Below are 12849 nucleotides of genomic sequence, written 5' to 3'. Positions count from 1 at the left end.
CTCCCGAGTCGCCGGCACGTTTTGGGTAAAAATAATGCAAAACCCGGTAAAACACACACACACGCCCCCCACACCCCACCAGGGGTGCACCCCCGTGCGAAGGGCGGGAGATGCTCAGCACCCACAGCCAGACTCCGTTGCACCCCAGTCCTCCCAGTCCTCCCAGTAAGACCCGGCAGAGGGCACCAGTAAGCCCAGTTTGGTGCTTTTGCTCCCCCTCGGCCCCCCCGCCCCGCGCTGTTCGCGGGGGAGGGTGGAGGAAGGGGAGGAGGAGGAGGAGGTGAAGGCCGGTGCGGGGGGATTTAAGGGCTCGCTGCCCCCCGGCCCGGCCTCCTCCCGCCGCCCAGCAGGGACGTGGGTGTCGGGACCCAAGTTCGTGCCGGTACGTGTGTGCCCCCCCGCGCCGGTAAGGACCCCCCGGGGCCACCGCTGCCACCGCCGGGGAGCGGGGGGACCCTGGGGAGAGACGGGGGGAGCGGGGGGTGTGATGGGGACATGGGTGTGCAACAGAGACACGGGGGTGCGATGGGTTCACGAGAGTGCAATGGGGACACGGGGTTGTGATGGGGACACAGGGGTGCGATGGGGACATGGGCATGTGGTGGAGACACCAATGTGCAACAGGGACACGGGGGTGCGCTGGGGACGTGGATGTGCAACAGGGACATGGGGGTGTGATGGAGACATGGGCATGTGGTGGGGACACAGGTGTGCAACAGGGACATGAGGGTGTGATGGGAACACAAGAGTGCAACAGGGACATAAATGTGTGATGGGGATACGGGGCTGTGATGGGAACGTGTGTGCAACAGGGACATGTGTGTGCAACAGGGACAAGGGGTGCAATGGGGGCATGAGGGTGTGATGGGAATGTGGGTGTGCAATGGGGACAAGGGGCTGCAATGGGGACATGGGGGTGTAAAGGGGACTTGGGGGTGTGATGGGGACACAGGGGTGCAATGGGGACATGGGCATGTGGTGGAGACATGGATGTGCAACAGGGACATGAGGGTGTGATGGGAACATGTGTGTGCAACAGGAACAAGGGGCTGCAATGGGGTCATGAGGGTGTGATGGGAACGTGGGTGTGCAATGGGGACATGGGGCTGCAATGGGGACATGGGGGTGTAAAGGGGACATGGGTGTGCAACAGGGACAGGGGTGTGCAGTGGGGACATGTCCAACGGGGACATGGAGGTGCAGTGGGGACACTGACACGCGGTGGGGACATGGACATGTGGCGGGGACATGGGTGTGCGATGCGATGGGACAGAGACATGCAACAGGGACATGGGAATGAGATGGGGGCACACATGATGGGGACACAGGCATGCAGTGGGGACATGGGGATGGGAGGGGGACACAGGGATGGGAGGGGGACACATGGATGTGCAAAGAGAGACACAGGCTTGCCATGGGGACATGGCCAAGTGATGGGAACATGGCCAAACAATGGGGACACAGCCACATGACAGGAACCCCGACGTGCAATGGGGACCCAGCTGTGATGGGGACATGGCCATGCAATGGGGACAGGGACCCACGATGGGGACCCAGCCATGTGACAGAGACCCCCTTGTGCCACACACACATTGGGGACATGCCACCGTCCCCAGCCCTGCGTCGATGCCAGCGAGGTGGCGCCTCATGGCACTGGCCAGAGGGAGCTGGCACGTCCCCAGGGGTCACACTGGTGGCCGCGCAGGGAGGGGACATTGCCCTCCCGTCCTCGCTTGGCCGAGCCCGGGGGTGAAGGTCTTGGTGGGGAAACTGAGGCGCGTGGCGGGTGCCCCCCCGCAGCTCTCTCCCACCCAGCACCCGCGCAGCACCGGGATGAAGGCTCTTCTCCTCCTCCTCCTCCTCGCCCCGCTCTGCACGCCATCCCTGATCCCCGGTACGTGAGGTTTGGGGGGGGGGGCTGCACCCCAAAAGTGGGTGCTGTTGGGTGCTATGGAGCCCCATTTTTTCTCCGCACCCCCCAGAGAGGGAGAAGGACCCCGAGTTCTGGCGGCGGCAGGCGCAGCAGACGCTGCGGGAAGCCCTGCGGCTCCAGCGCCTCAACCAGAACGTGGCCAAGAACCTCATCCTGTTCCTGGGTGACGGTGAGAGGGGCGGGGGGGCTGCGGGGGACGGGGGCTGCGGGGAAGTGGGTGCTGTGGGTGCGATAAACTGCCTTCGCAATAAACTGGGTGCTGCAGTAAACTGGCCTTGCCATAAGTTGGGTGCTGACATAAATTGGGTTTGCAACAAGGTGGGTGCTGCACTAAATTCGGTTTGCAAAACATTGGGTGCTGCAGTAAATTTGGTGCCACCATAAACTGGGTTTGCAATAAATGGGGTGCTGCACTAAAGTGGGTGCTGCAATAAGTTGGGTGCGCCATAAACTGGGTGCTGTGATAACTGGGCTTGCAAAAAAGTGGGTGCTGCAATGAATTGGGTGCTGTAGCAAACTCAGTTGGTGATGAATTGGGTTTGCTCTAAGTTGGGTGCGGGCATCAATTTGGTTTGCAATGAATTGGGTGCTATGATACATTGAGTTTGCAACAAGTTTGGTGCTGGGATAAAGTGGGTGCTGGGATAAATTAGGTTTGCAATAAACTGGGTGCTGGGGTATATTTGGGGTTGCAATAAACTGGGTGCTGCGATTAACAGTGTTTGCAATAAGTTGGGTGCTGGGAAAAATCAGGTTTGTAATAAACTGGGTGCTGGGATGTATTGGGGTTGCAACAAACTGGGTGCTGGGGTATATTTGGGGTTGCAATAAATTGGGTGCTGGAGTATATTGAGGTTGCAATAAACTGGGTGCTGGGGTATATTGGGGTTGCAATAAACCACATGCTGGGATATATTGGGGTTGCAATAAATTGGTTGCTGGGCTATATTTGGGGTTGCAATAATCTGGGTGCTGCGATTAACAGAGTTTGCAGTAAGTTGGGTGCTGGGGTATATTGGGGTTGCAATAAATTGGGTGCTGGGGTATATTTGGGGTTGCAATAAACTGGGTGCTGCGATTAACAGAGTTTGCAATAAGTTGGGTGCTGGGACAAATCAGGTTTGCAATAAACTGGGTGCTGGGGTATATTTGGGTTGCAATAAACCGCATGCTGGGATATATTGGGGTTGCAATAAACTGCATGCTGGGATATATTGGGGTTGCAATAAATTGGTTGCTGGGGTATATTTGGGGTTGCAATAAACTGGGTGCTGCGATTAACAGAGTTGGCAGTAAGCTGGGTGCTGGGGTATATTTGGGGTTGCAATAACTTGGGTGCTGGAGTATATTGAGGTTGCAATAAACTGGGTGCTGGGGTATATCGAGGTTGCAATAAACTGGGTGCTGGGGTATATTTGGGTTGCAATAAATTGGGTGCTGGGATATATTGGGGTTGCAATAAATTGGGTGCTGCGATTAACAGAGTTGGCAGTGAGTTGGGTGCTGGGACAAATCCAGTTTGCAATGAATGGGATGGCGGGTGTTTGGGGCCCCGCGTGCCGCGCTGTCCCATCCGCGGCGGGTGGGTGACGGTTCCCCGGCAGGGATGGGCGTCTCCACCGTCACGGCCGCCCGCATCCTCAAGGGGCAGCTGCAGAACCGCAAGGGCGAGGAGAGTCTCCTGGAGATGGACAAGTTCCCCTACGTCGCCTTGGCCAAGGTGAGACCCCCCCCCGGGGACACCCCCGACACCCACCGCAAGGTCAGGATGGGCGGCATGGAGCGGGAGCTGAAATTAGGTCACGGGCGGGCGAAGGAGCTGGCGCGGCGCTGTTGGCCGTGCCAGGGTCGGGCTCGTGGGAACAGGGAGGGGGCGGGGGGGCCGTGGGAAGCCGCAGGACTCCCCCTCTTCTCCTGGGGTCATTTTTGGGAACAAAAGGCTTTCTTTTCGGTTATGAAATTGGAAGTTCTGGCTGCTCCCCGCCAGCTCCCGTTTCCCCCGCGGGGGATGCTGGTGGTGGCGGCTTCGCTCGCTCCCTGCTGAAAAATGGGCTGGAAAAGTCAAAATGCAGCGAGGGGATGACAGGCGACCATACTGGGGGGGGGAAGGGGCAGAATGGGGGGGACAGGGGCAAAAAATGGGGGGGGCACAAGTGGGATGCGGCCAAACAGTGTGGGGAGGGGATCTGTGGGGTGGTGATGGATATGGTGGTGATGGATATGGTGGTGATGATGATGATGGTGGTTGGTGATGATGATGCCTCGTTTATCTCCCCCAAGACCTACAACACCAACGCGCAGGTCCCTGACAGCGCGGGCACGGCCACCGCCTACCTGTGCGGCGTCAAAGCCAACGAGGGGACCGTGGGCGTCAGCGCCGGCGTCACCCGCGACCGCTGCAACACCACCAAGGGCCAGGAGGTGACGTCCATCCTGCGCTGGGCCAAGGACAGCGGTGAGGGGCTGCTGGGTGCTGCTGGGGGGTAAAGCGGTGGGGTTTAGGGGGGTTCCCAGCACCGTCACTTGAATTTGTGGTGCAGGCAAGGCGGTGGGCATTGTCACCACCACGCGGGTGACCCACGCGACGCCCAGCGCCGCCTACGCCCACTCGGCCAACCGCGACTGGTACTCGGATGGAGAGATGCCCCCGGACGCGCTGGAGGGCGGCTGCAAGGACATCGCCCGGCAGCTGGTGGAGAACATCCCCGACATCGAGGTAGGAGGGGGACAGGGCCACCAGGGACGAGGACAGGGCCATGGGTAGATACATAGGACTAAGAGCACCCATGGGTGAAGGGCTGAGACCACCAGTGGGTGAAGAACCAGAACCCCAGGAGATGTTGGGCTGGAACCACCCATGGATGAAAGGCCAGAACTCCTGGAGATGTTGGGCTGAGAGCACCACTGGGTACAGAGCCAGAACCCCAGGAGATGTTGGGCTGGAACCACCCATACCCATGGGTGCAGGGCCAGGACAGTGAGCTGGGGACAAGGCTGAGACCACCCATGGGTGCAGAGCCAGGATTGTGGGGATATGGGACCAGGACCACCAAAGGGTGCAGAGCCAGAACCCCCAGCAGATACAAGCCCAGGAGCACCCATGGGTGCAGAGCCAGAACCCCCAGCAGATACAAGACCAGGAGCACCCATGGGTGCAGAGCCAGAACCCCCGGCAGATGTGGACCAGGAGCACCCATGGGTTCTGTTGGGTGGACATGGGACCAGAAGCACCCACAGACCCACCAAGACCCACCAGCCGCAGGGCTGGGACCATGATCACATACAGAACCAGATCCCCAAATGTCACTTCAACCCCCTCCACAGCAGCCCCCGCCTTCCTCATACTTCCCATACCCAAAACCCTCCATTTTCCCCCCAAATTCTGCCCCTCGCTGCGGATTTACGCAGAAATTCAGCCCTGTAAATAAATCCTCTTCTGGCCTTCAAAATAGCCCCAAAGCAAAACATCTCAGCCTGTTATTTAGCTCTTCAATAGCCTCTTCTGCTGGGTTTTTTTTTTCTCTTTAATATAATTTTAACTCTGTCCCAGGCTGGAAATAATTATATAGTGGGGGAAAAGACAATTTTCTTCTTTTTTTTTTATTCTTTTTCTGCTTAATAATTTTGGCGGCGGTGTTTCGCTGCTTTATAATTCATCTCCTGCATAAAAAAAAAATCTCTGCTTGGTTATAAATAACAGAGGCCAAATAAACCGGGCTCCAAAGCAAATAGCGAGAGCCGCGGGATGGGGCTCCGTCCCGGCGGGTTCACGCGGGGACCCCGATGTGGAGCATCCCTCCCACAGGGATGCCAAAAAATAAATAGATAGATGTAAAAAAATCTTATAAAGAGCCAAATTCGCTGCTGGAAATGGTTATTTTTTGCCTTGGGTTTTAATGAATAGGAAGAGATTCGGGGTTATTTCGAGCGAGGTGAAATTCCTTGGGTGTTTTGCGCCACGTCGGGGTTTTCCTGGACATCCTGCTTCGTTTTCCCCTCTGTTAAACCTGAATTGGGGAAGCGAGGGGGGGTAAAAATAATTACAAATAATTGTAAAAATGCCTTTTTTCTCCCCGCCCTGCTTTTTCAGGTGATCTTGGGCGGTGGGCGGAAATACATGTTCCCCAAAAACGCCAGCGATGTGGAGTATCCCCATGAGGACAAGCACCGGGGCACCCGGCTGGACCGCAGGGACCTCGTCCAGGCGTGGCACGATGCCAAACCCCCCGGCAAGGTGACAGGGACACTTTTTGGGGGGGTACACCCCACTGTAACCTTGAGAAGCCATTCCTGAGGGGGGCGATATTTTGGGGAGGGGGGTAAAGGGGACGGGGAGGTGACAACCCGCCTGTCCGCAGGTCGCCAAGTACGTGTGGCACCGGCGGGACCTGCTGGCGCTCAACCTCAGCCGTGTTGACTTCCTCCTGGGTGAGTCCTGGCACCCAAGGGTGCCCCTGGCTTCACATGGGTGCTGTGGGTGCCCCTGGGGTGCTGGAGGGGCTCGATACCCCCTGAGGATGCTGGTACCCCCCCATTATACTGATATCCATGCTGGGGATGCTGGTACCTCAAAGATACTGGTGCCCACCCTTGGGATACTGGTACTTCCCCAAAGATGCTGGTACCCACCCTGAGGATACTTGTTCCCCCCCACCAAGGTACTGGTGGATGCTGGTATCCCCCAAATTGACTGGTACCCTACTCTGAGGATACTGGTACCCCCCCCAAATTGACTGGTACCCCCCCCAAATTGACTGGTACCCACCCTGGGGATGCTGGTTCCACCAAGAGATGCTGTTACTGCCCCCCCGCCAAGGATGTTGGTACCCCAAAGGGATGTTGGTACTCACCAAAGGATGCTGCTACACCCCTCCAAGGAATGCTGGTACCCTAAAAAGATGCTGGTATCCCCCTACCAGGGGATCCTGGGTCCCCCCTGTGGATGCTGATACCCCAAGAGATGCTGTTAAACCCCCAAGGATGCTGCTGCCTCCAGGGGATGTTGGTACCCTGTCCTTAGGATGCTGGTACCCCAAAAGGATGCTGGTGGCTTTTACATCCCCAAGGATGCTGCAATTCCCCCCCACCCCGGGATGCTGGTACCTCCAAGGGATGCTGGTACCCCCCAGGGATAAGGAGGGGCTGGGAGCACCCCTGCGTTCTGCCTGATCACCCCAGATCCGGTGGAGGTTCAAACCCTTGAACCAGCACAAGAAGCAAGAAAAGATGCTGGATTTGCACCCCCCCGCTTCTTTTTTTGTGGGGAAAGGCTGTCCCCAGCAGTGTCGCTGTCCCCAGCAATGTCACTGTCCCCAGGTCTCTTTGAGCCGGGTGACATGGTGTATGAGCTGGACAGGAATAACGAGACGGACCCGTCCCTTACCGAGATGGTGGCCGTGGCCATCAGGATGCTCCAGAAAAATCCCCGCGGGTTTTTCCTCCTGGTTGAAGGTGGGGAGGGCAGAGAAAGAGAGGGAAGGGGTATGGGGTGCAAAGTGAGAATAGGGAGGGTGATGGAAGGTGTAAAGGGGGTGGTGGGGCATGCAAAGGGGGGTAAAGAGGGTGATGGGGGGATAAAGAGGGGCTGCAAAGGGGGAAAGAGGAGGGGAATGCAAAAAGGGGGAGGATAAAAGGGGAAAGAGTAGGGGATGCAAGAAGGGAGATAAAGAGGGTGATGAGGGTGTGAAAAAGGGATAAAGGAGGTGATGAGGTGCAAAAGGGGGTGATGGGAAGGACAAAAACAAAGGGCATGAAGGAGGTGATGGTGTAAAAAGGAGATAAAGGAGGTGATGGAGTGCAAATGGGGGGGATAAAGGAGGCAGTGGGAAGGTACAAAAGAAGATAAAGGGGGTGATGGGGATGCAAAGGGAGGGTAAAGGGGGCTGTGCGGGTACAAAAAGAAAGGGGGATAAAGGGAGTGATGTGGGATGCAAAAAAGGGATGAAGGGATGATGTGGGTTGCAAAAAAGGGGGTGATGTGGGTGCCAAAGGGGGGGGAATAAAGGATGTGATGGGGTACAAGAAAAGGGGTTGATGGGCATGCAAAAAGCGGGGGGAAGGGGGTGATGGGGGAGTTGCAAAAAAAGGATAAAGGGAATGATGAAGGATGGAAAAAAGGGGGATAAAAGGGAGCGATGGGGGTGCATGTGGGAATACTGGGGACACCGGGGGGTGCTGGGGACACCAGGGGCGTGCCGGGGGGCGATGCCGAGCGGTGCTGGTGCGCAGGGGGCCGCATCGACCACGGGCACCACGAGGGGAAGGCGAAGCAGGCGCTGCACGAGGCGGTGGAGCTGGACCGGGCCATCGGGCTGGCCACCCGTGTCACCTCCCCGCAGGACACGCTCAGCGTCGTCACCGCCGACCACTCGCACGTCTTCACCTTCGGTGGCTACACCCCCCGCGGGAACCCCATCTTCGGTGAGTCCTGTGCAGGGGACACCTCGGGGATACCCTGGGGACACCTCAGGGTCATCTCAGAACACCTGGGTACACCCTGGGGACAACCTGGGACACCTTGGGGACAGCCAGGGACACCTCAGGGACACCTCAAAACACCTGGGGACACCCCGGGGACACCTCAGGGACACCCCTGGACACCTTGGGGACACCTCAGGGTCATCCCAGGACACTCTGGGACAACTCGGGGCCACCCTGGGGATACCTCAGGGGCACCCCGGGAACATCTCAGGGTCATCTCAGGACACCCAGGGATACCCCTGGGGACACCCCTGGGGACACCTTGGGGACACCTCGGGGACATGCTGGGGACACTCCGGGACATCTCAGGGACATCTCGGGACACCCCTGGGGACACCTTGGGGACACCTCAGGGACGTGCTGGGGACACCCTGGGACATCTCGGGGTCATCTCAGGGCACCCAGGGACACCCCTGGGGACACCTCAGTGGCACCACAGGGACATGCTGGGGACACCCCGGGACATCTCAGGACACCCAGGGACATCTCAGGGACACCCCAGGGACACCCAGGGACACCCCTGGGGACACCTTGGGGACACCTCAGTGACACCACAGGGACGTACTGGGGACACCCCGGGACATCTCGGGGTCATCTCAGGACACCCAGGGACACCTCAGCAACACCTCAGGGACATACTGGGGACACCCCGGGACACTCAGGGACACCCCGGGATGTCCCCGTGCCAGGTCTGGCCCCCATGCAGAGCGACGTTGACCGCAAGCCCTTCACCTCCATCCTCTACGGCAACGGCCCCGGCTACAAAATCGTGGCGGGCGAGCGCGAGAACGTCTCTGCCGTGGATTTCGGTGAGTGGGGCTTTGGGGCAACCCCCCCACATTTCACCTGCTGGAAAACCCGGCCTGTTCAAAATTCATCCTCTGTTTGCTGGCTTGTTAAAATTCATCCTCATCCGCCCTTAAAATGGACCCTTCTTATTGTTTTGCCTTTTCGAAATGTGTTTCTTTTTCCTCACCTTTTAAAACTCATCCTTCTTTTTCTCCTTTTTCAAACTTCTCCCTTTCTCTTTTGGCTTTTTAAAATAGATCCTTTTTCTCCTTTTTAAAACTCATCCCTTTTCTTCTTTTGAAAACTTATCATTTTCTTTTGCTTTTTCAAAATTGATCCTTTTTTACTTGTTCAAAATTTATCCCTTTCTCTTTTTGCTTTTTAAAATTTCTCCTTTTTATTTTTTCCCTTTTCAAAATTTTCTCCTTTTTTATTTCAAATTTTCCCCTTTTTTTTTCCCTTTTTTCAAAATTTTCTCCTTTTTTCCCTTTTCAAATTTTCCCCTTTTTTTCCTTTCAAAATTTCCCCCTTTTTTTTTTCCTTTCAAAATTTTCTCCTTTTTTTTTCTTTTACAATTTTCTCCTTTTTTTCTTTCAAAATTTCTCCTTTTTAAAATTTTCCCTTTTCTAATTTTCTCATTTTTCCCCTCTTAAAATTTCTCCTTTTTTTTTTTCAAAATTTTCTCCTATTTTTTCCTTTCCAAATTTTCCCCTTTTTTTCTCCCTTTAAAAATTTTCCCCTTTTTCTTCCTTTTAGAATTTTCCCCTTTTCTTCCTCTTAAAATTTTCCCTTTTTTCCCTTTTAAAAATTTCTCCTTTTTTTATTTTTTCCCTTTTCAAAATTTCCCCTTTTTTATTTTCTTTTAAAATTACCCCTTTTTCCTTTCAAATCTTCTCCTTTTTTCCTTTTAAAATTTTCCCTTTTTCCCTTTTCAAAATTTCTCCTTGTTTTATTTTCCTTTTAAATTTTCTCCTTGTTTTCCTTTTAAAATTCCTCCTTATTTCTAACCCTGATCCTAATTTCTGACCCTTATTTCTAACCCTAACCCCAATTTCTGACCCTTATTTCTGACCCTTATTTCTGAACCTGACCCTAATTTCTGACCCTTATTTCTAACCCTAACCCTAATTTCCAACCCTAACCCTAATTTCTGACCCTTATTTCTAACCCTAATTTCTGACCCTTATTTCTAACCCTGACCCCAATTTCTGACCCTTATTTCTGACCCCAATTTCTAACCCTTATTTCTAACCCCAACCCTAATTTCTAACCCCTATTTCTAACCCAACCTTTATTTCTAAGCCCTATTTCTAACCCAACCCCTATTTCTAACCCCTATTTCTAACCCTGACCCCAATTTCTAACCCTTATTTCTAACCCCAATTTCTGACCCTTATTTCTAACCCTAACCCCAATTTCTAACCCTAACCCCAATTTCTAACCCTAACCCCAATTTCTAACCCTAACCCCAATTTCTGACCCTTATTTCTGACGCTCATTTCTGACCCTTATTTCTGACCCTTATTTCTGACCCTGACCCTAACTTCTGACCCTAACCCCAATTTCTAACCCTAACCCTAATTTCTAACCCTTCTTTCTAACCCTAACCCTAATTTCTGACCCCTATTTCTGACCCCTATTTCTGACCCTAACCCCAATTTCTGACCCTGCCCCTAATTTCTGACCCTCATTTCTAACCCTAACCCTTATTTCTAACCCTAACCCCAATTTCTGACCCTGACCCTTATTTCTAACCCCTATTTCTAACCCCTATTTCTAACCCCTATTTCTGACCCTAACCCCAATTTCTGACCCTAACCCCAATTTCTGACCCTTATTTCTAACCCCAATTTCTGACCCCAACCCTAATTTCTAACCCTAATTTCTAACTCTAACCCTAATTTCTAACCCTTATTTCTGACCCCAATTTCTAACCCTTATTTCTGACCCTGATCCTAATTTCTGACCCTTATTTCTAACCCTAACCCCTATTTCTAACCCCTATTTCTAACCCCTATTTCTAACCCTGACCCTAATTTCTGACCCTAATCTCTACCCCCAATCGCCCCCCCAGCCCACGCGGACTACCAGGCGCAGTCGGCGGTGCCGCTGCGGCAGGAGACGCACGGCGGGGAGGACGTGGCGGTGTTCGCGCGGGGGCCCATGGCGCACCTGCTGCACGGCGTCCACGAGCAGAACTACATCCCGCACGCCATGGCCTACGCCGCCTGCATCGGCGCCAACCGCGCGCACTGCAGCGCCGCCGCGCGCCCCGCCGCGCCCGCGCTGCTGCCGCCCTTCCTCCTCCTCCTCCTCCTCCTCCGCTAGAGCCGGGCGGCCTTCACCCCCCCCCCAACCCATTTTGTGGGTGGCAGCGCCCAGAAAAAGGAACAACAACCAAAAGACTCAGCCGCCGGTGGTTTGGTGCTGGGAGCTGCCTCTGTAAATACACGTTTTCCCCCCTATAATTAGCGGCGTTCCCGCCCCGGCCCCAACCCCCCTGTGGGATTTTGGGGGGGGGGGACAACCGAACCCCCGCTTGGAGCCAAAGGCCGCGGGGCCGGAGCCCAAAAACGCGGCCGCGGTCCCTGTGCTGAGAACTGACCCGGGTGCTCAGCTCGTCACACCCAGAACAACACGGAGATGGGCAAGAAATTAACTCACCGGGTTAATTTGTCCCCAAAAGTTGTTAATTTTTTTTTTTTTAGCCTCCTGGGTGATTTGTTTTGCTTGGAAAGGGTTTGGTTTGAGGCATTTTGCTCGCTGGGGGGGGGGGGTCCAGGGCTGCGGGGAGGGGGGATTTAAAGGGTGGTACCCTACGCTTCGTTAGGGCTGGTAATGATGGTAATTAGAGGGTGGAGTAATTAGGAGTGGGGTAATTAGGGGAGGGGGCTTTTGCAGCTGGCAAGGTGCTGGGGGGGTGGGAATTGAGGCCTGGGGAAGGGCTCTGGGTGTGCAAATGTCACCATGCACGTGCAAATGTCACCATGCACGTGCAAATGGTGCCTTGGGTGTGCGAATGTCACCATGCATGTGCAAATGTCACCATGCACGTGCAAAAGTCACCATGCACGTGCAAATGGTGCCTTGGGCGCGCAAATGTCACTGTGCAGATAGTGCCTTGGGTGTGCAAATGGTGCTTTGAGTGTGCAAATGTCACTTGTACACGTGGAAGCGGTGCCTTGCGTGTGCAAGTGTCACCGTGCACGTGCAAACAGTGTCTTGGGTGTGCAATTGTCACCGTGCAGGTGCAAATCATGCCCTGGGCGTGCAAATGGTGCCTCGCACTGCGCGCATGTAAATGGTGCCTTAAGTGTGCAAATGTCACTGTGCAAATGTCACTGTGCATGTGCAAATGGTGCCTTCGGCGTGCAAACGGTGTGCTGTGCATGCACGAACAGCACCTCGGGTGTGCAAAGGGCACCGTGCACGTCTAAGTGGTGCTTTGGGCGTGCAAATGTCACCGTGCAAACAGCGCCTTGCACGTGCAAACTGCGCACGAGCAGCCCCTTGCACGCCCCTGCCGCATCCTGCACTTACACCCCCCAAAATCCCACCAGGCCCCTCCAAACCCCCCCCCCCTTTTTATTTATTTCCCAGCTTTATAAATAAATCTCTGCGCTGGTTTCTTATTAACTCTGGGGCAG

The 12849-nt window shown here is 54.8% G+C and overlaps 1 protein-coding gene across 2 annotated transcripts; it reads left to right on the top strand.

Moving 5' to 3' along the window:
• The first annotated feature begins 258 nt into the window (after positions 1-258).
• On the top strand, positions 259-12838 carry ALPL (alkaline phosphatase, biomineralization associated). 2 transcript variants are annotated; one of them, XM_082070114.1, is made up of 12 exons: positions 259-382; positions 1801-1894; positions 1983-2102; positions 3538-3653; positions 4214-4388; positions 4474-4649; positions 6024-6167; positions 6292-6361; positions 7250-7384; positions 8162-8353; positions 9103-9222; positions 11277-12838. In XM_082070114.1, exons 2-12 carry the CDS (start codon positions 1834-1836, stop codon positions 11528-11530), a joined length of 1563 nt encoding a protein of 520 aa, XP_081926240.1. In that variant the 5' UTR covers positions 259-382; positions 1801-1833; the 3' UTR covers positions 11531-12838. The 2 variants fall into 2 exon arrangements, with proteins under 2 accessions (XP_081926240.1, XP_081926241.1); XM_082070115.1 differs by having other exon boundaries at positions 268-406.
• Positions 12839-12849: the final 11 nt, after the last annotated feature.

The sequence above is a fragment of the Streptopelia decaocto genome, assembly GCF_964273445.1.
Source record: "Streptopelia decaocto genome assembly, chromosome: 20".
NCBI classification, from domain to species: Eukaryota; Metazoa; Chordata; class Aves; order Columbiformes; family Columbidae; genus Streptopelia; species Streptopelia decaocto.
The sequence above is the reverse complement of the archived record's forward strand: the minus strand, read 5'-3'. Positions and strand labels throughout refer to the sequence as shown.

Coding starts and splice junctions, on each gene's coding strand:
- ALPL (XM_082070114.1), top strand. CDS start 1,834: ATGAAGGCTCTTCTCCTCCTCCTCCTCCTCGCCCCGCTCTGCACGCCA. Junction 3,654..4,213: donor CCTACGTCGCCTTGGCCAAG/GTGAGACCCCCC, acceptor ATCTCCCCCAAG/ACCTACAACACCAACGCGCA. Junction 4,389..4,473: donor GCGCTGGGCCAAGGACAGCG/GTGAGGGGCTGC, acceptor TTTGTGGTGCAG/GCAAGGCGGTGGGCATTGTC.